Source organism: Mauremys reevesii, linkage group 2 (assembly GCF_016161935.1).
Source record: "Mauremys reevesii isolate NIE-2019 linkage group 2, ASM1616193v1, whole genome shotgun sequence".
Lineage (NCBI taxonomy): Eukaryota > Metazoa > Chordata > Testudines > Geoemydidae > Mauremys > Mauremys reevesii.
Window position 1 is genome coordinate 215,147,782 of NC_052624.1, and position 27,343 is coordinate 215,175,124.

General features: G+C 42.5%; 1 protein-coding gene across 4 annotated transcripts in view; it reads left to right on the forward strand.

Moving 5' to 3' along the window:
- Positions 1-27,343, forward strand: part of SPIDR (scaffold protein involved in DNA repair) — a 312,390-nt gene that overhangs the window by 101,092 nt on the left and 183,955 nt on the right. For all 4 annotated transcript variants that reach the window (XR_005595058.1, XM_039527363.1, XM_039527365.1 and 1 more), the window contains 3 exons: positions 881-1,137; positions 5,139-5,239; positions 17,631-17,850. Coding sequence is in view for 3 of the 4 variants with exons in the window: in XM_039527363.1 (XP_039383297.1) it covers positions 881-1,137; positions 5,139-5,239; positions 17,631-17,850 (578 nt within the window). In the remaining variant the exon portion in view is untranslated. The remainder of the gene's footprint in view (positions 1-880; positions 1,138-5,138; positions 5,240-17,630; positions 17,851-27,343) is intronic.

The window sequence follows — 27,343 nt, forward strand, 5'->3', positions numbered from 1 at the left end:
CCTCTCCCTGCTGGTAGCAGCGAGCTCCGGGGGGGGGGGGGGGAGTTAGGGGAAGTGGGGCCCCTCCCGGCATGACACTAACCTAAGCCCCTGCCCCTAGCTGCTGCTCAGGAGGTCGAGCCAGGATAAGCCCTTGGAGTCGACCCAGAGTTGCCTGCTGGGGGACGGGGGGCTGCCATGTGCCTCCTTCCCCTCCCTCCACCCTCCCTCCGCAGGTGCAGCAGCCGCCTCAGCCTGCCCCGGCACCACTCCCTTGTAGCCGGCCATGGTAGCGGCCAGCAAGGGAGCACAGCGCGGAGCTGCAGGGGGCAGCTGCCCAGGGCAGGTACGGATGCTGGAGGTAGGCAGGGCCGGGAGAGGCCATGGGGACGGTAGGCGGGGCCGGAGGAGAGACCTGGCCCCAAACATTGGTGGAGCCGGGCCCCCTGAGCCCTGAATTTGCTGAAGCCCGAGCACCACGGGCCTATACAACTTGACACTCCTGAGCAGTGATGGGAGAATTTGAGGAAAACCTCAATGTAGACAAGGCCCATGAGTCGTCTTTAGTAGAAAGTTACAGGCCTTAATGTTACACAACATCCTCTGCCATGAGATTTTTGTATAGCAGTTTATAAAAACATTACTTAAAGGAATCCTGTCTATTCTCTGAGCTGGAAATGAGGAGCCCTAAGGGACACCTTTAAGTCCCTTTAGAACAAAGCTGACTTAATCCAGTATTTCAATAAAGTCGGATAGTCAGTAAAGAGATCTTTAGATTGTTGGAGGCAACTATTTTCCCTAATTTGACAAACCTACATCCAAAAATAAATCAGGCATACTCTTCTGTCAGTGTATGTTCAGACTTGATGCTCTATGTTTGTTCTTATTTTCATATGTCCAGACAGTTTCTACAGAAATTTCTGAATATTCATCTGAGAGTGAAAACCTGGAAGAAGACCTGGTGGACACAGAGTCTTCTAATTTTGGATTTAGCAAAAGGCTACAGTCAAGTTCTGAAGCAGATCTGGCACAGGCGATAGGCAGATCTGCAAGTGACTGGCTAAAATCGGCACAGGCCCTTCTGCAGACACCTAAGAAACAAGCAGATAAGACCTCAAGGACTCCAGAAGATTCTGCAAAGAAAAGGAAATTGCTGAGGTAGATTACAATTTTTTTCAAGGAAAAACTTCAATTGAAAAAATTTATCAAAACCAGTAGAATGTATTATAAGATTAATTTTCTTTTTAGAGTTAAAATTTTAAAGAAGAAAAACTTACTCAGACACTCTCTCATCTGCTTTAAAAAAAAAACCCACAAAAAAACGAGAAAGCATTTTCTGTCTTGAAATCAGTGAGGAAAGCGCTGGATTTTGAAGTCCAGCTCTCTATGTTTCAGTATAGTTGAGCACTTTTTATAGTGATTTAAAATGCCTTACAGACATTAATTCTATCCCCCTTCCCAGCTTTTTTAGGCCAGACTGAAGGGGTAAGTTAGCTTCAGGGTTGAAGTCAGAACAGAGGTACAGTAGAACCCTGTTTATCAAAGCCTCCATTATTAGACTCTCTGTATTAAGTGAACCACCAGCACACACAGGAATATGGGAAATTGATACTGCAGCTCTGGATGGCAGGGCTCTGGGTTTTTTTGCAGTCTGTAGTATAACCCCATGGTATGACTAGCCGTCAGGGACTGATGGACCCCATCAGGTTTCAGAATTCTCTAAAGAACAAAACTCTAGATGGTGGTCCATTCTGGTGCTGTGCTGGTAGCACATCATATCATTATCATCTTTAGTTCAAGTTGGCAAGGTCTGATGAAAATCATATGGTACTTAAGGAACTAGGTGAAGCAATCTTGGAAACATTAGCAATTATTTTTGAGAACTCATGGAAGACAGGTGAGGGGCCCTGGGGACTGGAGAAGGACAAACATATCACCTATTTTTAAAAAGGGGAACAAAGAGGACACCAGGAATTTAAAACCAGTCAGCCTAACTTTGATACCTGGAAAGATACTGAAACAAATTACAGTAACCCCTCACTTAAAGTCGTCCCTCTTAACATTGTTATGTTGCTGATCAGTTAGGGAACATACTCATTTAAAAATGTGCAATGCTCCACTCTTACATTGTTTGGCTGCCTGCTTTCTCCACAGCTGGCAGCCTCCCTACGCCCCCCCCCCCCCCGCACACCTCCTGCCCACCGGCAGACCCCGCAGATCAGCGCCTTCCCCCGCCTCCTGCTGTGGCAATCAGCTGGCTTGTGGCGTTTTGGAGGCAGGAGAGAGGTGGGAGGAGCAAGGACTTGGCGCACAGTCTCCCCCTGCCTCCCGAACACCGCAAGCCAGCTGATTGCCCCGGGGAGGGGGGAGGAGCGAGGACTCGGCGTGCCTCCTCCCTCCCTCCCCTGCCTCCCGAACGTGGCAGTCAGCTGGCTTGCGGCATTTAGAAGGGAAGGAAGAGAGCCAGGATGCAGCGTGTGAAGTAAAGGGGGAGGAGGTGGGGGGGGGGGCGAGAAGAGGCGGGTTAAAGGTAGAAGCTTGGGGGAAGGGGTGGAGTTGGCAGGCTGAGGGTTGAGCCCCCCCACCCCTGGTGCTTGCGTAGTAGGGGAAGCTGCCCTGGAACCTAACCCCCCCATTTACATTAATTCTTATGGGGAAATTGGATTCACTTAACATCGTTTCACTTTAAGTCACATTTTTCAGGAGCATAACTACAACGTTAAGTGAGGAGTTACTGTATTAATAGGGCTGTCAAGTGATTAAAAAATGTAGAATTATGTACAAAAAAACTGCATTCAAAAATAAAACAATGTAAAATTTTAAGAGCCTACAAATTTACTCAGTCCTACTTCTTGTTCAGCCAATCGCTAAGACAAACAAGTTTGTTTACATTTACAGGAGATAATGCTGCCCACTGCTTATTAACAGTGTCACCTGACAGTTAGAACAGGTGTTCACATGGCACTGTTGTAGCCGGCATTGCAAAGTATTTGTGTCAGATATGCTAAACATTCGTATGCCTCTTCATACTTCTACCACCATTCCAGAGGACATGCATCCATGCTGATGACGGGTTCTGCTTGATAACAATCCAAAGCAGTGCGGACTGACACATGTTCATCACCTGAGTCAGATGCCACCAGCGGAAGGTTGATTTTCTTTTTTGGTGGTTTGAGTTCTGTAGTTTCCACATCAGAATGTTGCTCTTCTAAGACTTCTGAAAGTTTGCTCCACACCTTGTGCCTCTCAGATTCTTAAACCTTGGGTCGAGTGCTGTAGCTATCTTTAGAAATCTCACATTGGCATTTTCTTTGCATTTTGTGAAATCTGCAGCAAAAGTGTTCTTAAAAACGAACAACATGTGCTGGGTCATCACCTGAGACTGCTAGAATGTGAAATATATGGCAGAATGTGGGTAAAACAGAGCAGGGGACATACAATTATCTCCCAAGGAGCTCAGTCACAAATTTAATTAACAATTTTTTTTTTTAATGAGCGTCATCAGCATGGAAGCATGTCTTTTTGGAATGGTGGCCAAACCATAAAGTGGCATATGAATGTTTAGCATATCTGGCATGTAAATACTTTGCAGTGCTGGCTACAAAAGTGCCATGCCAAATGCCTGTTCTCACTTTCAGGTGACATTGTAAAGAAGAGGGCGGCATTATCTCCGGTAAATGTAAACAAACTTGTTTGTCTTATTGACTGGCTGAACAAGAAGTATGACTGAGTGGACTTGTAGGCTCTGAAGTTTTACATTGTTTTGTTTTTGAGTGCAGTTATAAAACAAAAAAAAAATCTACATTTGTAAGTTGCACTTTCATGACAGAGAGATTGTACTACAGTACTTGTCTGAGGTGAATTAAAAAATACTATATCATTTTTACAGTGTAAATATTTGTAATAAAAATATACACTTTGATTTCAATTACAACACAATATAATATATATGAAAATGTAGAAAAATATCCAAAATAGTTAATAAATTTCAATTTAACAGTGCGATTAAAACTGTGATTAATCGTGATTATTTTTTTTTAGTTAATTGTGTGAGTTAACTGCAATTAATCGACAGCCCTAATTATTAAGCAATCCTCTAAGCACTGGTGGGACAGCAGGAGGGAGGGAAGAGTACCCCTGCCGCACCCTCCTCAATAGATACATGATCCCTTTCACATAACAAGTCTCTGAGTGCAATGCCCCCCCCCCCCAAATTAAAAACACTTTAACACCATTATAAATGCTGGAGGCAAAGCGGGGTTTGGGGTGGAGGTTGACAGCTCGTGACCCCCCCACGTAATAACCTCATGACCCTCTGAGGGACTATTTGGGCATTTTTCTTCGCCTCTAACTTAGGCATTTTCATATTTATCCATCTGAGAATAAGATCATCTGAAAAAATCATTTATGCAGGGCTACTCTGGAATAAAGCTGGGCGGCCAAGCCCCTGCACTAGTCTGTTTGTTCTTAAACTAGAAAACTGACCCCTTTGGGGTCAGTATCAAATGTATAGGAATTGCTTTGAAATTACCTTAAGTGTGTATGTTTCAAATGCCACTGTTCCTTTGACCTTGAGAATGTTGAATTAATTTCTGTGTGGAGAGTTTTCAGGCCACTGAAATGCACACTTGATCCAGCTTGTGAAATGAATCCTAGGGTAAAGTGTGGGTAAAAGAATATTTTTGCAATCATTCGTTGCCAGCGGGCAAACAATTTTGAAAAAGTGGCTGTAAAGTGAACCCCAGGTGGAAGTTATGGATAAGGTGACATTCTTGGCAGGGCATTGCTCTTGACAGATGTGGGCCTTTTCAAAATTGTCCTATATTTGTGTCTGTTTTCTAATTTAAAAAAAAAAAAGTGGAAGTGCAGAGGGAGGATGGAAATACTTCCTTAAACTCATATTGGTGGGGGACTGAGGGACTTGAAATTTTGAATACCAGGATGATGAACATTTCCATGTCTTGTTTATTGTACTAAACTCACATTTTATTGGGATTGTAGCCCAATCTGAATTGTCTGAGCAAATCTGTAGAGAGTAATTTTACAGTATGTCTCTCTGAGTGTCACAGAATAAATATTTCATCTGTCCTATGACTTGTCACTTGGCAAAACTGAATACTAATTCTTGGCTTAATTGAGCATTTCTTTATTCTCTGCAGGGGAGGGCTAGCAGAGAGGTTAAATCGGCTGCAGAACAGAGAGCGGTCTGCCATTAGCTTTTGGAAACATCAATGTGTTTCAGAGTATAAAACCTCTTCAGGTAAGAACCATGTATGTAGGCATGTTATAGGAAAGTATATATTTGTTACTATTACATCTGTTCATTAGAAAAATACTTTATGTTGCCATACATATAGTAATACGGTGCAAGTTTGTTTTCTGTATAGCAGTGGTTCTGAGTCGCAGCATGTGCACCATTGATATTCTGCAGAATGGCATCTCTTATCTAGCACACTAGGTATTCATAATGTCCCTGTCACTGAAGAACTTGAGTTCAAAAGGTGAAAATTTTCTGTCTATCTAGGGGCTTAAATGTTAGGAAATGCCAGAATTAAGATTGCATAGGAAATTTTAATTTACTTCCTTGCATGTATGCAGTTTTATGATACAATCTCCAATTACATGATCACATGCCTCTCTGAATCTTCAAAGAATGTAGCTGCCAAACTCTGAAGGCTCTACTGAGTGTGTATAAACTGTGATTGTTCAGAAGCTCATAAATTGGCTGAATTTGGGTGAATTTTCACAGGGACAACAAAGGGCACATTTTTTACATCAGGGCAACCCCACTTCAAAATTTCAAGTCTGTCTTGCAAAGGGTGGAAGTGCTAGAGCTTCTCAGCAACATGGCTGTGATTTTTTTTTATATGATTTTTTTTTATTTTGACATGGGCTGGACAACATATATTTCCCTAATCTAATCTAGTTCTCAAAAATAGCTGACTTGTTTTAGCTAAAAATTAAAAAAAAAAAATTCTACCTAGGTCAGATGCCCAGTATGGAAAATTTCACCCTGAATGGTTAAAATTTTGCTTTGACAGTTAGGCAACCTTAATGTAACTGCCTGTAATCTAAGAATGTAATATTTTTCTTGTGCTGCTAACTGTAACAGTTTTAGCTTTCATCTTACTGGAATTCAAGCTAAGAATCTCTTGCTGATCTCAGAAAACATGCATCCGACGAAGTGGGTATTCACCCACGAAAGCTCATGCTCCCAAACGTCCGTTAGTCTATAATATGCCACAAGACTCTTTGCTGCTTTTACAGATCCAGACTAACACGGCTACCCCTCTGATACTTGCTGGTCTCAGTGTAATGTTGGTAAACAAAGTGCCAGCTCTGGCCAAGGCTGTAGGCGGTAGCTAAGAACTGACAGACTTATAGCTGGAAACGAAACCAGCTCACCTGTATGTTAGTTTTGTTCAAAATAGGTATTAGTCTTATAAGAATGTATTTAGTGTTTAGACTCTATGAAATGCTTGTAAATTGCCTCATACATTAATCTCACTTGTAATGTCTATATTCCATGCTATAAAGTTTGTTTTACGATTGTAAAAATGCCTGCTCTGAAATTGTGAACTCAGACAGGAAGAGTCAGTCCTGCTACCCATCCAAGAAGACTATCAAATATTAAGTAGGCCATGGTAGGACAAAAGCTTTGTTGATTGCCCCATCCACCCATGGAGAAGTATGTGCAGAAGGCCTTGTGTCATCCACTTGAATTCTGGAAGAGGGAAATAAAAATTACTAGCATGAAGATTTTTCTTCTCTTTTCTGTTTGGAATCTCACGAGGGCAGGAGCTAAGAAACAAAAAGCAGAGATCACTAGGGTTGTCCTGGGTTAAGACCTAAAAAGATGTTTGGTGTTGACAGATTACTACATCTCTGTCACCTTTTGAATCACAGACTTAAACTCATTTGTGTATATATGCTTGCCTGCTTTAGCCTGTAAATAACTCTTTCTTCTTCTTTTTAGTTAATAAAGCTTTAGTTAATTTATTACAGATTTGGCTGTAGGCATTGTACCTTAGATCTCATCCCAAAGACAAATTGATCTGGGGTAAGTGACTGGTCTCTTGGGACTGGGAGCAACCTGAATATTTTGTGATTTTTGGTGTAAGTTATCATTTATCACTAAATCCAGCTTGCCTGTGGCAAGATAGACTGGAGAGCCCAAGGGGACTGTCTGTGACTCCATGGTAAGACTGGTACAGTGAGATAGGAATTCACATTTGTTACTGGGTTGGTGTAATCTAATTATAGAACATACCACCGATTTGGGGTGTCTACCCTGCTTTTGACAGTCTGCCCTGAGGTTGGTACTCTTGGCTGTGAGCTGCTCCAGGCAGCATGATACTCAGCCTTCTGAGTTTTCTTTGCTCTGATAATATTTCTAAAATGCAGGATTGTTTCTGACTCTCATGCAGCTCTTGTCTCTGCTTCTGTTGCTAAAGGCAGACACAAAAGAGACAGATGAGCACAGTGATCAGTGTGAGGAGAAGCAGCTTAGTTGTTGAAGATCTGTTAAGTCATTTTGGATGCTCTATATTGTATGTTCACATAGACCAGAAATTCAGTGATAAGGAGGGAGGGAGGAATTCCCAGTGAAATTAATCCATGTGATTTTAGGAGAAATGTTTCCAGAAGGCTGACCCCCTCATGACATTTTATGTTGCAAAAACTGAAGCTTTCATTTTGCTATTATCTTGCATGTTGTGTCAACCTCCATGTCATCCAATGAAATCTTTTTTTGGGGGCTTTATTCTTTAAAAATTCCTTTGTTTTGCCGACCTCCTTTCTGTTGCAGAGCTTAATTGTATGGAACTGGTGTGGTTTGGCTGCCTCTCTGTAGCAGAGCTGAGTTTTTGCTTCAGAAAACGGCACCCTCTTGAAGCATATGTTCGTTGTCTTTCATACAGTGAATTGAGACTCCATTGCAGCTTGGAATGTCTGAGAGTTTCCTGGGCTCTGCCACAACAGAGCCTACAGCTTATTCTGTAGAGAGAAGTATCTCCATTTTAGCACCTGTGGAATGGTGCATCATGTACTCCATAGTTGCCCCTTCTTGAGGTAGAGGCTAACTATGACTATATTACATCTGATTGCTGTTTATAGCTGTTGGTCTTTTGGAAGATTTTTCAAGTGTAGGGGGAGGGGGTTGTGATGCTCTGTACCTCGAGGGAGCACTTTGCAGCCCCATGTTCATCCTTATAATATGATTGTGTGGTATCCAATGCAAAGTTTGTCATGGGGTGTCTTTGGAAGGCTCATGCTGCACTGAGCATTGTTGTTTTAGTAATGTTATAGGTTGCATTTATATATAGTTATAGTGTGTGTGTGTGTGTGTATATATATATATATAGAGAGAGAGAGAGAGAGAGAGAGAGTTATATAGTTAAATATATAGTTATGAGGCAGAAAATGTGTCCTCATGGCTGAAAAAAAGCCTAAGCAAAACTCTCCAGGAGCAGAGGGGCAGTTCACACCTCATCAGGGAATGTATGGGACAAACCCAGCCCAGCCTCACAGGAACAAAGGACACTGGCCTAGGCAGCAACAAAAGATCTGTTGGACTCTCGAGTGAGTCACCCACCCTTTCCTTGGTCAGTTTGGGACTACAATGAGGTAATGCTCACATGACTCTGAAGGCGGGGAGGCAAAGCCAAGAGGGAAGAAAGAACTTGATTAAAAGGGAGATACGTTTGCCATGCTCTCTCTCTCTTCCACCTCCATCTACAGACACCACCACCAAGCGACTGAAGGGCCAATCAAAGGGGAGAGCCTGGCTGAAGGGCAACCAGCCAGCCTGTGGTGAGAAGCATCTAAGTTTGTAAGGGCACTGAAAGTGTTAAGATCAGCTTAGAATGCATTTTGCTTTTATTTCATTTAACCAAATCTGACTTGTTCTGCTTTGACTTATCACTTAAAATCTATACTCCACACCCCTCATCCCCAGTCCCACCCCAGAGCCCTCACCCCTGCGCACCTCAACCACTGCCTCAGCCCGGAACCCCCTCCCACACCCTGAACTCCTCATTTCTGGGCCCACTCCAGAGCCTACAACCCCAGACGGAGCCCTCACCCCTCCCGCACCCCAACCCTCTGAGCCAACCCGGTGAAAGTGAATGACAGTGGGGAGAGTGAGTGACAGAGGGAGGGGGGAATGGAGTGAATGGGGGGCGGGGCCTTGGAGGAGGGGCGGGGTAGGGGGCTGGGCAAAGGTGTTTGGTTTTTGCGAGTAGAAAGTTGGCAACCCTATGGCAGAGGGGGAGTGCATACCTAGTGAACTCCTGGGTGCCCCACTATGGGGATGTGAATGTCAATTGTGAACAATTTTAAAGAGAGGTTGTTGTGTACATAACTTCATTGGGTTCTTCTTGGCTGATAACTCCATTTCAGTCAGAGAGAAAGAACAAGGCTAAGATAACCCACTTACCCTGTTAGTAAAAGGTGTAATGAGAGAGAAGAGACAGAGTTCCTCCAAAATTTCTCCACAATGATGATTTGACAGGCTCCTCGCCCCCAAATGTAATAGAGACTGGGGTGATGAGTTTTTTCACCAACACAATACCAGTGTTTTAGGTGTGAGGGATACATGAAGGCACTGTAGTGATTGGGGGAGGGCAAGAACCTTCCCCTAACAATCTAATGTATTTTCTTTTGTTCTTGGGTTTGTGTTTTTATAGCCATCTGGCCCATCTATGTACATGTGGTTGTGAAGGTTTCATAATCCCTTAGACTACTTATCTCTTGGGGGTGGAATAGGTAGTTCCAAGAATCTGAAGTCACTGAGTGCAAGAGTCTGTGAGGTCATTTATACACACCTTTTTCCTCCTCATTCAGCTCTGTATCTTGCAAACCGGAAATGTCATTGGAGCAATGACTACTGACTAGGTCTGCCTGTTGCAGAGGAAGCATCTGCAATTTCTGAGGGGCTTGCATGATGTGGAAGGCAACAGCTACGTTGTGTTGGATTATGTTGTGAAGAATCTGTTCTTCATAGCAGGGGATACATATGGTATTAGGGGATTGTGTGCTGTAGATTTTAAGAATGAAAACGCTGAAGCTTTGTACAGTATACATTTTATTTATCTGAGGGTTGTTTTTATTTTCTTTTTCTGCAATCATTACAAGAGGCTTAATACATTGCTATGTTGCATATTTAGCATTTCTAATACAAAAAAAGGACTAGTCATAACTATTTATGCAAGCTCTATGGCTTTGAGACAGAGGACAGAAATAACAAGGACTTCAGGATGTGTGTTTTGGGGTTGTGGGAACTTCCAATTGCATGGGTTTATTAATGAGAAACTACTTTACTCCAGAGTTATAATCCAAACTTCTTTTGGTTGGGCAGGTCTGTGGCAGGGCAGGAATTCAATATGACACAGGAACAGAAAAACTAGTGGAGGGGCAGAGTTGTGAAAGTCCTTAAAACGAGGACAAGAGGTATAAACTTTATGCAGTTGAAAGGGGTAGTGCAGTTTTGAAGGAACTGCACATTGACATAGTCATGGTACTAAGTCAATGTGCACAAGGGAACTTGTAGTCCGCACTACCAGGGACCACATGGATAGTTAGTGTGCAACATGCTGATCTGTACTAGAATTTACACCCTAGCTGGAGTGCGCTAATGCATTGTTTAGACAAGCCCTAAGAATATGAAAATCTGTAAGAGTTTGAGCTTCACTTGCTTATTCATTCTATCCTAGTCTAGATTTCTTTTAATAGCTACTTAAGAGTTAATACTATACATTATTATTTTAGACCTACAGAGGAATGGCAAAGGGCCACATTTCAGTTTGTATCCTCTTTTACTAGCCAAATGTCTGAACCTGTTGCAGTGTTGAAAACAAAACCAAATGTAAATTTGCTCCTTCTTTGAATTGCTGGTACCTACGTGTATTCGCGTGGGTAAACGTGCACTCAGTGTGCCCAGAGCCAGAGAATTTTGAAAGCAGTGTCTGTTGGTCCACACTTGTCTCTGACCAAGGTGATAAAAGGCAGGGCAGACAGACCACCTCTCCATTTCCGACTCATTGCCTCGTAGTCTAGGTCAGAACCTCCAGTGTCCAAAGCTTTGACTTTCTTATCTGTTGACAGGGTTCCTTCCCCACTCTGAACTCTTGGGTACAGATGTGGGGACCCGCATGAAAGACCCCCTAAGCTTATTTTTACCAGCTTAGGTTAAAAACTTCCCAAGGCACAAATTCCTTTCTAGCCTTAGTATTGCTGCCACCACCAAGTGATTTAAACAAATGTTTAGGGATGGCCTCTTGGATCCCTACCTTCTCCAAATATCCCCCCAAGCCCTACACCCCCTTTCCTGGGGAGGCTTGAGAATAATATCCTACACACTGAATACAGCAACACAGTATTATAAGGATTAACAAAAAAAAGGGTTGCTGTAATTGGGGGCGGAGAGACAAGAGGCCACCACACTGTCTGAGTAACTGAAAGGGCTGATCGTGTGTCGGGGGACCACTGCAAAGGTCAGGAGCAAGGTTAGCAGTGAGTCGAGGTCAGGCTTTGATTAAAAGTTTCAGACAGAGACATCAGTCAGACTCCACATCCTCACCAATTGGTACAGGTGAACACAGACCCAAACCCTTGGATCTTAAGAACAATGAAAAATCAATCAGGTTCTTAAAAGAAGAATTTGATTAAAGAAAAGGTAAAAGAATCACCTCTTTAAATAACAAAAGACTCAAGAACACAGAGGATTTCCCCTCTAGGCAAAACCTTAAAGTTACAAAAACAGGGATAAACCTCCCTCTTAGCACAGGGAAAATTCACAAGCTAAAACAAAAGGTAATCTAACGCATTGCTTTTCTGCTGTTACTTACTATTTCTGCAAGACTAGATGCTTAGTTCAGATATACTTAAGAAGATGCAACTTCCCTGCCTGCTTTCTTGGCTGGCTCCAAGAGAGACAGACCAAAACCTTCCCCCACAGATTTGAAAGTATCTTCTCCTCTTATTGGTCCTTTTGGTCAGGTATCACCCAGGTTATCTGAGCTTCTTAACCCTTTACAGGTAAAAGAGGAATTAACCCTTTACAGCAGGGGTTGGCAACCTTACAGAAGTGGTGTGCCGAGTCTTCAATTATTCACTATAATTTAAGGTTTCGCGTGCCAGTAATACATTTTAACGTTTTTAGAAGGTCTCTTTCTAGAAGTCTATAATATATAACTAAACTATTGTTGTATGTAAAGTAAATAAGGTTTCAAAATGTTTAGAAGTTTTCATTTAAAATTAAATTAAAATGCAGAGCCCCCCGGACTGGTGGCCAGGACTCGGGCAGTGTGAGTGCCACTGAAAATCAGCTTGCGTGCCGCCTTCGGCACATGTGCCATAGGTTGCCTACCCCTGCTTTACAGGGTAAAGAGGGATTTTATGCTACCCGTAGCTGTATGTTTATGACATCTGTAAAAATGTATTTTATTATCTGTATTTTGCTCTGCTATCAGATGTCTGATCTTCCCTCTTCTCATGGGGTGAGAGCGCATTCCACAAGAGCATAAGCAATATCTATGGCGTTGCTTCATGATGTGTTGCTTCTTGATATTTGTAAGGGAGCTACTTGGAGCTCAGTCCACATGTTTTCTAGACACTATGCCTTGGTACAGGATTACTCTGCTGATGCATCTTTTGGAACAGCAGTCCCTCATTTGGCTCTGCCATCTATGACCTTGGACCCTCCTCCTATTTGAGTACTGTTTGTCAGTCACCCACAGTGGAACCAGCACAGGAAGAAGAAGAGAAAGTTATTTACAGTAGTGTGGTCCCCATCTGTATTTCATTATCTGTCCTCCTTCCCCTCTGCTTTGGATCTTCCCTATTTTGCAGTGGAGAAGGAACTGGAGAGGCAGTCAGTCTGCCCCACCTTTTATCTCCCCGGTTGGAGGCATGAGGTGAACCAGGGCATATGTGTGGAGCAGCTGACATTGCTTTGAAAATTCTCTAGGTGCATGTACCCCCACAGTGGAATAGGGATAGGGACCCCACATCTCGAAAAAGAGCCTACTGTCATCTCTCACCTGGTGGCAAGATCCTGTGTCGGTGCTGGAAGGAGTCCCCTTCGCAGCCCCAGTATCGTTGGTGACTCTTGCTTCTGACACTTTGGACCTAGGATGGAGAGCCCACCTGGGCGATCTCAGTATGTAAGATCATTGGTCCAGTTATGATCGATCCCTGCACATCAATGTCAGGGAACTCAGGGTGGTTTGCGTAGCCTGTGAAGCCTTTCTGCCCACATACAAGGCATGGTGGTTCAGGTCCTGAAGGACAACATGGCCACTGTCTTCTATATCAACAGGCAGGGCAGAGCCAGGTCGTCTGCCCTCTGCCTAGAAGTCCTCCAGCTCTGGAACTTCTGTCTGCAGCATGACATTCATCTTGTAGCTGCTCACCGCACAGGGGTCAAGAATGCTTGGGCAGATCGCCTCAGCAGGACATTCTTGTCTCACCACAAGTGGTCCCTTCTTCCGGGGATGGTCAGTTCTGTCTTCCACAAGTGTGGATCTACCCAGGTGGACCTATTCGCATCCAGGCAGAACAAAAAATGTCACGTTTTCTGCTCATTTCAGGGCATGGACAGAGGATCCTTGTCAGATGCCTTCCTGCTCCTGTGGTCGGGGGCTCTGATGTACACCTTCCCTCCCATGCTGTTGCTGCCCAGGGTCCTCATGAAGATCAAACAGGACAGGGTGAAGGTCATCCTCATAGTGCCAGTCTGGCTGTGCCAACACTGGTTCAGCACTCTGCTGTACCTCTCTGTGGCGACCCCATTTCAGCTGCCATTCAGGGTGGATCTGTTGTTCCAGAACCATGGCAGTCTTCTGCACCTGAACCTGGCGGCACTACATCTGACAGCTTGGTTCCTGTGTGGCTAAACGCACAGGAGTGGCAGTGCTTGGCCAAGGTCCAGCGAGTCCTCTTGGGAAGTAGAAAACCTCCACCAGAGCGACCTACCTGTCCAAATGGAAGCAGTCCACCTGCTGGAGGGTGGATAAGGGTGTCCGTCCTGAGTGAGCTTCATTGCAACTTATTCTAGGCTACCTCCTGCATCTCATGCTCCAGGGCTTGTCACTCTCATCGATCAAGGTCCATCTAGAGGCCATCTCAGCCTTCCACCCGTGGCTTGAGGGCAGGTCAGTTTTCTCTCAGGATATCATGGCCGGTTTCCTTAAGGGGCTGGAGTGCCTCTACCCAGATATCAGGGATCCTGTTCCTCCATGGGACCTGAATCTGATGCTGTCACAGCTCACAGGTTCCCCCTTCAAACCTCTGGCTTCCTGCTGGCTCCTTCTCCTCTCCTGGAAGGTTGCATTCCTGATCACGGTGATGTCAGCCCGCCGGGTATCCGAGATTTGGATGCTCACCTCAGAGCCACCTTACACGGTCTCCTTCAGGGACAAGGTCCAGCTAAGACCACACCTGACCTTCCTTCCCAAGGTAGTATCTCAGTTTCAGTTTCATTCAAGTTAAGATGTTTATGTTTACTCTGAAGCCGCATAAGTTGAAGGAGGAGCACAGCTACTGGACGTCAGGCAGGCTCTGGCCTTCTACATTGAGAGGACCAAGCCAGTCCGTAAGTTGAGGCAATTATTCGTCACTGTGGCCAACAGGATGAAAGGTCACTCTGTATCCACTCAAATAATTTCTTCTTGGAAAGCCTGCATTTGCTTCTGCTACGATCAAGCCAAGGTGCCGCCCCCGGTGATTGTCACCGCCCACTCTACCAAAGCGCAGGCCTGTTTGGCAGCCTTTCTGGCCCAAGTGCCTATCCAGGACATCTGTAGGGCGGCCACCTGGTCATCGGTCCATATCTTTGTCTCACTATGTGCTTAAAGTAAATAACTTTCTCTTTTTTTTGCTTGTTTTTTTACAAGCAAGTATTTTTTGTATTGTGTTTGGCCTTCCTATGAGAGAGTTCCAATGTGCAGCGGCAGTCAAAAAAGCGAACAGAATGTTGGGAATCATCAAGAAAGTGATAGATAATGATACAGAAAATATCATATTGCCTCTATATAAATCCATGGTATGCCCACACCTTGAATACTACGTGCAGATGTGGTCGCTCCATCTCAAAAAAAGATATATTGGAATTAGAAAAGGTTCAGAAAAGGGCAACAAAAATTATTAGGGGTATAGAACGGCTTCTGTTTGAGGAGAGATTAATAAGACTGGGACTTTTCAGCTTGGAAAAGAGGCGACTAAGGGGGATATGATAGAGGTCTAGAAAATCATGAGTGGTATAGAGAAAATAAATAAGGAAGTTTTGTTATTTACTCCTTCTCATAATACAAGAACAAGGGCCCACCAAATGAAATTAATAGGTAGCAGGCAAACACAAAGTATTTTTTCACGCAACATACTGTCAGCCTCTGGAACTCCTTGCCAGAGGGCGTTGTGAAGGCCAATACTATAACAGGGTTCAAAAAGGAGCTAGATAGATTCATGGAAGATGGGTCCATCGATGCCTATTAGCCAGGATGGGCAGGAATGGTGTCCCTAGCCTCTGTTTGCCAGAAGCTGGGATTGGGTGACAGGTCATGGATCACTTGATGATGATCTGTCTGTTCATTCCCTTTGGGGCACCTGCCGTTGGCCACTGTCAGAGGACAGGATACTGGGCTTGATGGACCTTTGGTCTGACCCAGTATGGCTGTTCTTATGTTCTTAAGTTGGGAGAGCATATCTACTGTGGTCCCACAGAGGTCAGTTCTGGGTCTGGTACTATTTAATATTTTCATTAATCATTTGAATAATGGGTTAGAGAGTATGCTTATAAAATTTGCAGATGACACCAAGCTGGGAGGGGCTGCAAGCATTTTGGAGGACAGAATTAGCATGCAAAATTACCTTGACAAATTGGAGAATTGGTCTGAATTCAACAAGATTAAATTCAATAAAGATAAGTGTACTTAGGAAGGTAAAATCAAATGCACAAATACAAAATGGGGTATAACTGGCTAGATGTTAGTACTGCTGAAAAGGATCTGGGGGTTATAGTGGATCACAAACTGAATGAGTCATCAATTTAATGCAGCTGCAAAAAAGACTAATATGAACAGGAGTGTTGTATGTAATACACAGAAGGTAAATGTCCTGCTCTACTTGGCACTGGTGAGGTCCCAGCTAGAGTATTTCATCCAGTTCTTGGTACAACACTTTAGGAAGGATAAGGACAACTTGGAAAGAGTACAGAGGAGAGCAACAAAAATTATAAAAGGTATAGAAAACATGACTGATGGGGAAAGGTTGAAAAACTGGGCATGTTTAATCTTGAGAAGAAGACGACTGAGGGGTGATCTAAGAAGTTTTCCAGTATCTTAAGGGCTGTTAGAGGATGGTGATCAATTGCTCTCTATGTCCACTGAAGGTAGGACAAGAAGTAATGGGCTTAATTGCAGCAAGAGAGATTTAGGTTAGATGTTAGGAAAACTTTCTAACTATAAGGGTATTTAAGCTACCAAGGGATGTCCTCGAGTCCCCATCATTGTCTAACTTCTTTTTCAAAGCTTCCAAACACCTGTCAGGGATGGTCTATGTGTACTTGGTCCTGCCACAATGCAGGGAGCTGGGCTTGATGACTTCTTGAGGTACCTTCCAGCCCTTCATTTCTATGATTCTATTAATATAAAATAAAAAAAAAAGTTGAAATCAGAACAAAACATTACAGTTGCCCTGAAACAAGAAAAATGATAATCTTATCCCTTTTATTTACTTTTATCCAATATCATAGCCATCAAATTCACAGTGACATTGTCTTGAATGTGTAAACAATAATGGTGTATATCATCAGCAGCTTCATGGGTGTCAAATGGGCACTTCCATAGCATAAGAGTTGTGCAGCTAAGGAACGTATCTGCCTGGTGGGGCTTTTGAGGTGGTGCACACTTGGAGTTCTAGCACACCCTCTGTGGATGCAGAAGACCCTAAACACTGTTGCTACAGTGCCTCTCTACATTACAGTGAAGGGATATGGGAGGTGGCAGAAAGTATCCAGGGAGTTCTCCTTTGTCTGTATGATTTGCCTACTGTCGCTGTGCATGGGGTATGCAGAGGGCCCAGGTGCTATTAAGGGCTATGGACTGTATTAGTGACAGGAGATTGGGTGCACAACAACTGTATGCCTAGCTACCTCACTGCAGGGGAAGATTCCCATCACCTGTACGATTCCTCCTTATTCTGACTGCACAGTCAAGACCATATTTGGCCATAGAAAAGGACAAAAGAAGCGAGGAATGGAAAATTAGGCAACATTAAAAGACAGTTTATTAAAAACGAAGGGGTGGTATATTGACAGCTTCAAAAATAGTGTTGGGTTTGTTTTTTTAAATGGTGTATGGTACTGTGATCAGTATTTGGAGTACACAGAGAGACTTTCATGCTTTGTTCAGTTCCATGACATCTATATAGAATATGTTTTGTGACCATGTGGTTTTTAACACAGCAGGTTCATAGCCTGGTGGTGTATTATTTCACTTTGTTTGTTTAACAAGGCCAAACAGTTTTGACTGCTTTGTCAAAAGAAATGAGAGGAGTCTGGAAATGGGATGTGAATCTGTGTACCACTACTCTGGTCTGTAGAACACGTCTTCCTAACTTTTTATTTTGTTTTTGTCACTTTGCTTACTTTCCAGGAGGCAAATCTGGTGTATTAATTGTGAAGATCTTAGAGGTGCATGAGGAGTGCTCTATGCAAGTTGCTCTCTGCCAGCATTTGGGACAGCTGTCTGCTGACAGCTCCTCTGAAGATGTTGTCGTTGATACTGAGCCCAGAGTCAAAGTTCTCTTTACAAAGGAAACAGCAGCTCACCTCAAGGGAGTCCCACAGGATATTGTCCACATCTATCCTCCCTGGTAAGTACAATACGTTGGTTGCACCGGCCATAGTGTTAAAATATAAGGTATTTTTATCAGACCGTTCATCACATTATTACAGAAAAGGCTTGAGAGAGTCAGGGCCTGTGTCTTTGGTGGCTTGTGAGAATTTCGGACAGACACGTTAATGCAATGCTAGGTTAGGTAACAAGAAAATGTAATACACCTCTACCTCGATATAACTAGACCCGATATAACATGAATTCGGATATAACGCTGTAAAGCAGTGCTCTGAGGGGAGCAGGGCTGCGCACTCCAGTGGATCAAAGCAAGTTCTATATAACGCGGTTTCACCTATAACGCAGTAAGATTTTTTTGGCTCCCAAGGACAGCGTTATATCGAGGTAGAGGTGTACCTGCTTGTGCTACTGTGGGCTTTGATTTTGTTTTTCATTTAATATTTTCATGTTTAGAATTCATGAAAGTTATGAAGAACATTTTACAACGTTAATGCCAATAAAATACATTTTCTGGTGGGGTAAAGTTAGTCAGGAATGTTCCTGTGTTGTCTTTAGTTTGGGTATATCCCTGTTGGTGGAAAAGTCTATTCTAACTGTGCAGTACTCAGCAGATACTCCCTGGAAAGATCATGTGTCTGAAAAAAGTGAATAGATCGCTCACTACTTATCAGTAAGACGACTACACTGAATGGCTGGTTATCATTTTCACTGCTAACTCTCTTCCACTCCACAAACTCAACTGTAGCACACGTTGTTAACTTTTTCTGGAATTTGTCAAAATATAACTTTGGCTGAACTGTTTTACTTTTCTGGACTGAGGGCAGCATAAGGTGACTATATTTTTAGAGTGAATGGTTGGTTGTAGCATATTGGCATTGTTGCATTGGGTCAGCAGTTTGGAGACTTTTTATAGTAGGGCTGTTGCTCCTCTCCCCACCACCCAAGGTTGTATACAAACTGAAAAATAGAAAAGTTTTTTTCTGCTAATATCTTTTTCATAGTCATCTTTGCTGTTATCCCAAACAGCAGTAGGTAAAAGTATCTGTGTCACCTCAGGGGGTAGGGATAAGAGATCACAGGAAGGCTGTTGGGAAGTTTTGGGGCTTGCTCCCACTCACTGCTTTCACAGTGCACACTGCCCAGGTGCCTTTGCGCACACCGCCTCAGGGAGAGCAGGGGTGGGGGAGGGGCCAGGAGCAAGTGGGCTGGTCTGCAGGGCAGAGGAACATAAGAACATAAGAAAGGCCGTACCGGGTCAGACCAAAGGTCCATCTAGCCCAGTATCTGTCTACCGACAGTGGCCAATGCCAGGTGCCCCAGAAGGAATCTAACAGGCAATGATCAAATCATCTCTCTCCTGCCATCCATCTCCATCCTCTGACGAAACAGAGGCTAGGGACACACTTAGCCACCCCACCATGATTTTTTCAGTTTTTTTTTAACATTTGTATAGTCCCTCCCTCCTTCACCCTCAGGTAAAGGAGAGTTCCATGTGAAGACTGTGCGAAGAGAGAAGAACTTCCTTTTTTTATTTTTTTTTTTAAACCCTTTTTTTATCATTTTTCATTTGGTTGTGTTATGGGAATATTAAATACTTATTTTTATCCACTTTCTCTTCATCACATCACTCTTTCATACCCTATATATTATCCCCCCTAGTCTCTTCTTTTCTTTTCTTGACTGAAGAGTCCCTTTAATCTTTCTCTTCTCTGGACTCTCCTCTCCCCCCCCCTTTTTTTTTTTTTTTCTTTTTTTCTTTCCTTTCCTTTGCTAGAATTCTTTTTGAGAGAGAGGACAGAGTACACAGTAGTAGTATTGAGATGTGTGGTGGATATGATATTATATATATATATATAATATTCTATTCTCTATTCTCTTTCCCTTTTTTTTTATTCCCCCCATCCTTTTTTTTTTTTTTTCTCTGCACACTGCACTGGACATCTTCAGAGAAGAACCCACTATAAAACCAAGATTTTTTTTCCTGACTTTGTAGCTAAATTAGCCCCCATCATTGTTGTATGTATAGTTGGGTTTTTTTTCCAATGTGCATTACTTTACATTTATCGTTTTGAGTGAGATTTTTTAGTTTTTCACAATCTGCTTCTCTCTTAACTATCTTGAGTAGTTTAGTATCATCTGCAAACTTTGCCACCTCACTGTTTACCCCTTTCTCCAGATCATTATGAATAAATTGAATAGGATTGGTCCTAGGACTGACCCTTGGGGAACACCACTAGTTACCCCTCTCCATTCTGAGATAAAAAAGAGACTGAAGTGGCAGGGCTCCCAGTTCAGCGTGGCTGGGGGAGGAATGACCCACAACATCCCAGTAGCTAAAGCCGCCTCGTGCCTGTCAACTTTGCTCCCTGCTCCGGGCAAGCTCCATGCAGCAGGGAGGAGGAGCCGGAACTGCTGCCGCAAGAGGAGCTGGAACAGGGAGTGGGTTTGGCCAGGCAGTAATGGTGCTTCCAGCCACTGCGCTGCTGCCTGCAGTGCTGCTCTGCTGCTGCCAGGAACTCTGGGATATATCCAGAGGTCTTCTGAGACCTGAGTCAAGCTGGGACCGTGTGCACACAGGAAATCAATAGGCCTTGGACCCTAGGTGCCAGCTTAAAACTGACTCGGACCCTCCAACCCTGCAGGGTCCTGGGATGCAAGGGCAGGTCAGGTACCAGCACTCGAAGAAGAAATGGCGGTTACTTACTGGTAACTGGAAGTTCTTTTCAATTTGTGGTCCCTATCTGTATTCCACTACCTGCCCTCCATTCCCTCTGCTCCGTACCTCTCTGGATTTGCATTAAGAGGAGGAATTGGAGAGGTGTCATCCTGCATGCCTCTTATGCACAAGGAGATCCACTGAGCACATGCGAGCCAATGGAACCTGCTTGTTAGAATTTCTGGACTCAAGCACATGGTGCATATGTGTACCCATGTGTGGAATACAGATAAGGACCACACAACTTGAAGAACTTCTAGTTTACAGGTGTGTAACCTCTATTTATGCATAGTCACTTGGAACCCAACACAGAAAAAAGCAGATCCTTTACAAGCTCCTTAAGCACTGAGCAGTCACAGAACCCCCACAGTGTTCTTCATATTGGCAAAAGATCATCTTAGGAAGTCAGAATATTTATGCATTGGGCATTTCAGAGTTGTTAGAGCTGCTCTCATAATTTCTGTTGTAAGACCTTATTTATAAAGACAGGTGAATAGTGGCAAAATTCCATGATATCTGATATACAGTCCCATTTTACATCATTTTGGTGGTATTTTGATGCCAAATTGTCTGTCTTCCTCACTCAGCCAAATGTTAAATGAAGTTGACCTGGATGTTGTTAAAATAAACATTTTTCTTGTTTTTAAAAAAGGTTATAATTTCGAAGTTGTAATTTTACATAAGTTTGAAACTTGTCTTATATTTAGTGGATGTTTCCTCCACTACACTTAAAAAATTATGCGGGAGTGAGGGTTATTTGGTTAAACTGTTACTTAAGAGTAACAAAATATCCTCCACTACCTTTGGATTGAATAAACATTTTTATTATTTGAAGGGGGAAAAAACATGAGGGAAAAACATGTTCATATCATATCAAATCAATGTCTCTTCCAAAGATAATGGGACAAATATATCCCTGATGTAAATCCACTGAAGTCAATGGATTTATGCTATGGATTAGTTTGACCCAATATGTTATGAACTGAATATCTTTTGTTACTGTGTTACAATATTTATGGCTACTAACGTTAGAAAATGTAAAACAAAAAGTGATTTTTTTTCAAGCTTAGAATAGGGCACTCAATGTTTATTTTTAAAGTCGCAATTTAAAGTGTTGGACCCAAGACTTTACATGATCCTTTTAAGCTTGGTACAAAATCATATACAGTAGATAAAATGAAGCTTTGAATCGTGTAAGATTCACTTCTATAACATTAGTAAATGATTCCATCACATCAGCGTTATGATTCAGCATTTGACTTCTCTGGATAGAAAATAGGAATCAATAGGACTGTGGATGTGGACAGAAGTATGTACAAGTCTACAATGAGTGTAATTTGTTGTAATGAAATGCAGCTGTGGCCTTTGAAGTTCTGCCAGTTTTCCTTTATTTTCTAAAATAAAGCTATTTTTTAACATGTGAACAGGTGAAAAAAGTATCTGAAAACACCAAAACGCTGTTTAAATAGAACTTCTGTTTTTTTAAAATGAGCTTATTTACAAATTTATTTTATTTATATCCTCAATCAGAAACAAAGCAAACTGAATAAGAAAATAGGATGTTAAAATAAGGGTTGAGGTTTGACTTATATCAACAAAGAAAGTCGTGGTAAAGGCCACTACCTCATTCTTCAATCACCCTGGCATACTTGGGACACATGGCACAGTATGTAAGATCATCCACTCTTTTGAGGTGCTTGCAGTGGGATGCAGAATGGGGTGAGTTAAGAGAGGCCTGCTTCTGTTGGTGTAAGTTGAATCTGTAGGGCAACATTTTCAAATATGTTCTTGAAATTACTCTCCAGAGTTTTGCACTGAATCTTTGTGTGCACAGATTGATCAACTGAGCATGTGAATAACGTCATTAGACACACAAGTGCTGATTTGTGCATGCGCAAGGCTTACATGCACAATTTAGGAGCCAGCGTTTAAAGACTTTGCTCTTTGCATTATCTATAGTTTCAGAGGATGAGTTTGAATGTGGACATTTGTTGAGCACAAATCACAACTTGACATAAAAAGACAAAAATGTTGCATAAGCAAATGGGTCCTGCAGAAAATATGCATGCATATTTTTGGAAGCAGTGTTTGGATTTGTCCCTAAACACTTATATACAGAATCCCGTGTTACTGTAACATTAAGACAAGTACTAATTTTACTAAAAATTATTCCTTAGTCACATGAACGATCTTTTTATGAGTACTCTGACTGATGCAAAGTAACTTCACGTGTGAAAGAGAATGTGTAGGATCAGACACTATTTGTTCCAATCATTGGATCAGTTTTCTTCACCTAATTAATGTTTCATACATTGTGTTAAACTTAAAATGTGTATTTAAAATCCTCACTGAAGGGAATTTATTTTACTGAGAATTACCACCGTCTGCAGGTAAACAAAACCTTACAAGGCAGAAGTGATCAGTCTTTGTTCCATTGGCACTGCTCAGCAGGGAGAAGGGAGTGAAGAGGAGCACAGGATTTAGTCCATTGCCAGTGATGAAAATTTAAATGAATACTTACTAGAATTATACAAACCTTTGTTTTTAGCATTAGATTTTTTGAATGACTGGATTGACAAAACGATTGAAAAAGTATTTAATTTTTATCATCATGACTTTTATCCAAGTTGCATGACATACTCCCAGTCAAAAGGTGTAAAAGGAGACCATCTCAAAGCAAAGACTCCAGAGTTCTGCTGCTTCTTGGTCATTATGTGGCCACAGCTTACCATCTGTAAAAGGGATATAGTTATAACTTACCTACCTAGTTGGAAACCTTGTCTTACAGTATCTCTATCACACCTGGGTTCCCCTTTTCTTGATGGCTACCAGGGGCAATTCAGATTTTTTGTCATTAAGCTCTGGACTAGAAGATATTTCTTCTACTTCCTGCTAAAAGTTCTGCCTGCAACAGTAAAAGCTACTTTTGCCTATTCAGGTAGAAGTTTTTGGAGTAGGGAAAAGAGGCACACTGAACATTAATTGTAGTTGTTAGTTCATCGTGTATATTATGAATTTCTGAAGTTCCAACCATAAACCAAAAAGGATTTTCTCTGGAGATGACTCACAGGAAATGTATCATTTACCTGAAGTGTGTCAGTTGACTTGTTCTAAACAGGCAGAAAAAAACAGAAGTTGTCTAATTTGTAAGATGTCTCAGTCCTGAGACTGAAGGAGACTTTTGTCAATTCTGGTCTTAGTCCAAAAACCCTTGCATGTTCAGAGAATACTGGATGTAGGAGGCATGGGTAGGGAGACAATAGCCAATGTTTGTTTTCTTACGGAGCCAATGCAGCATGTAGGGAAGGCATCAATCTTAATAAAACTTGGCAAGAAAAGTGATCCCAGAGTGTTACAACAACTTGGATTTCATAGTTGTTGTAAGTTCAGATATACTTACTGCTTCCTCAACATACGTTTGAAGGGGCAAATACAGTTCTAACTTAACTTTTCCTGTTCAAGTGGGTACACTCTTTGTTAGACAGGAGGAAGACGTTTTGCCCGTGTCACTTTTACAGACAAGGAGGCTTTTAAAAAAAAATGCTATCAAAAAATACCTCAGCCTGTTTGATAATGATAAAGTAGCAGCTTGGGTTAGCTCTGTTAATGAAACACAGGAACAGCATGTTCCCTAGTTTGGTGCTGTCTAACAGGAAAAGAACTCTATCGTTTGCATTCTCCTGTTCCTCGTAAACTTCTTTTTAAATCATAAAAAAATAAGGAAGAAATATCTTTGGCAAAACTTCAGTTCCTCTACGTGCTCCACTGATAAAGGCAAGCTCTCTGAATCAGAGGTGATCAGTCAGACCAGGATCAACAAGAGAGATTGTTTTCCTACAGAGCCCTTTGATACAATGTGTACGTTAAAAATAATTATCGATATAATAGACATTCAACCAGACAAAGAGGAGGAAAAGAAATCAACAGGCAAATCCCCACTATCAAAAAAGGAGTGAGCACTGTCTTTACATTCTTCCTTTGAAGATATTATAATAGCAGAGTGGAAGAACCCTGATAAGGGAAAGGAGGCTCAACCAGCAGATAAAATTCTACAAAATTCCAAAGCCAGCGTGGTGACTATTTCTAAAGTAGATATGGCAGTAGCCTCAAAGCCAAAGATATGATCTTGCCATCTGTAGGTGATTACTTTCTCAAGATCATGCAGTTAGGAAAAGTGAAGCTATCTTAAGGAGAAACTGAAACAGCTGCAGCCTTCTGAAAAGCATTTTTATCCCCAACATATTTTGTTAAAACAGCCTGCCTGTCCTGTTACATTGACTTAAAAAGAAACCTGTCCTTAAAATCAGAACGATTATTTCCATCTATTCTCAGGCCTGGTCAACACTACAAAGTTAAGTCCCCATAAGCCACCATGTGTAGACCTAATTGTGCATGTGTGTATGCCTACATTTGTCTTCTACAAGCTCTCCATTATGCCGACATAGTAACACCACCTCCCCAAGTGGCATTGAGTTATGGTCAATGTATTGAGGTTGACACAGTGCAAATGTAAATGCTCTGTTACCAATGTTGACGCTAACAGTCCTCCAGCATCTCTCCCACAGTGCCTGAAACTGACCACTCTAGTCACAATTGTGAACTCCACAATTCAGGGGTTACGCAGACCAGAAGATCTCTCCACCTTTAAAGCCCTGCAAATTTTTGAAGTGCTTTTTCCTGATTGTTCAGATTGGCAAGCACACCTAGCAGGTCTCCACAGTTATGTGCAACTGTCCAGCTGACCGTGTTGGCTACACAATCCAGACACATGTCGGCTTGGAGCAGACAGGAGATATTGGATCTACTGGGCCTGTGGGGGAAAAGAGGCTGTACAAGCACAGTTATGGACTAACCATAGAAATTTGGAAATATACAAGCAAATTGCATGGGGAGCTGCAGGAGAAGTAGTATGACGGGGAGCAGCAGCAGTGCTGTGTGAAAACAAGGAACTGAGACACGCATACCAGAAGGCCAGGGAGGCCAACAGTTGATCCACTGCTGAACTGCAGACCTGCTGCTTTTACTAAGAGCTGCATGCCACACTTGGCAGAGACCCCACCACCACCTTGCACACCACCATGGATACCTCATGGAGGAGGCAGAGTCACAGGCCCATGGTATGAACAGTGAGGCCGAGTAGGAGGAAGAGGATGGGGCACATGCGAGCTAAGACCTGATTGAGAATCTACCACAGTCCAGTCAGTTCTGGCAGTCAGGCATGGGCAAGCCCGATGCAGGCAAAGGAGCCTTGGATAAATGTGTTTATTTCCCATTACAGTGATGGCATCCCTAACTTAGCAGGACACAGCTATCGTCTTTTCATTTATTTACTCATACTATAAGAGGTAGCTGTAGAACAGAGAGAGAACATGAGTGGCCATACTGGATCAGACCAAAGGTACAGCTAGCTCAGTATCCTGTCTTCCGACAGTGGCCAATGCCAGGTGCCCCAGAGGGAATGAACAGAACAGATAATCATCAAGTGATCCATCCCCTGTCACCCAATCCCAGTTTCTGGCAAACAGACGCTAGGGACACCATCCCTGCCCATCCTGGCTAATAGCCATTGATGGACCTATCCTCCATGAATGTATCTAGTTCTTTTTTGAACCCTGTTATAGTCTTGGCCTTCACAACATCCACTGGCAAGGAGTTCCACAGGTTGACTGTGTGAAGAAATATTTCCTTTTATTTGTTTAAACCTGCTGCCTATTAATTTCATTGGTGACCCCTAGTTCTTGTATTAGGAGAAGGAGTAAATACCACTTTATTTGCTTTCTCCACACCAGTCATGATTTTGTAGACCTCTATCATATTCTCCCCCTGCCATGTCTTTTCCAAGCTGAAAAGTCCTAATGTTATTAATCTCTCCTTATATGACAGCCATTCCATACCCCTAATAATCTTTGATGTCCTTTTCTGAACCTTTTCCAATTCCAATATATATTTTTTTGAGATGGCACGACCACATCTGCCTGCAGTATTCAAGATGTGGGCGTACCAGGGATTTATACAGAGGCAATATAATATTTTCTGTCTTATTATCTATCCCTTTCTTAATGATGCCTAACATTCTGTTTGCTTTTTTGACTGCTGCTGCACTTTGAGTGGATGTTTTCAGAGAACTATCCACAATGACTCCAAGATCTCTTTTTTGAGTGGTAACAGCTAATTTAGACCCCATCATTTTATATGTATAGTTGGGATTATGCTTTCCAATGTGCATTACTTTGCATTTATCAACATGGAATTTCATCTGCCATTTTGTTGACCAGTCACCCAGTTTTGTGAGATTCTTTTGTAGCTCTTCCCAGTCTGCCTGGGACTTAACTATCTTGAGTTGCTTTGTATCATCTGCAAATTTTGCCACCTCACCGTTTACCCCTTTTTTCCAGATCGCTTATGAATATGTTGATTAGGACTGGTCCCAGTACAGACTCCTGGACGACACTACTATTTTTACCTCTCTCCATTCTGAAAACTGACCATTTATTCCTACCCTTTGTTTCCTATCTTTTAACCAGTTACCAATCCATGAGAGGACCTTTCCTTTTATCCCATGACAGCTTACTTTGCTTGAGAGCCTTTGGTGAAGGACCTTGCCAAAGGCTTTCTGCAAATCTAAGTACACTATATCCACTGGATACCCCTTGTCCACATGCTTGTTGACTCCCACAAAGAATTCTAGTAGATTGGTGAGGCATGATTTCCCTTTACAAAAAGCATGTTGACTCTTCCCCAACAAATTATGGTTATCCATGTGTCTGACAATTTTGTTCTTTACTGTAGTTTCAAC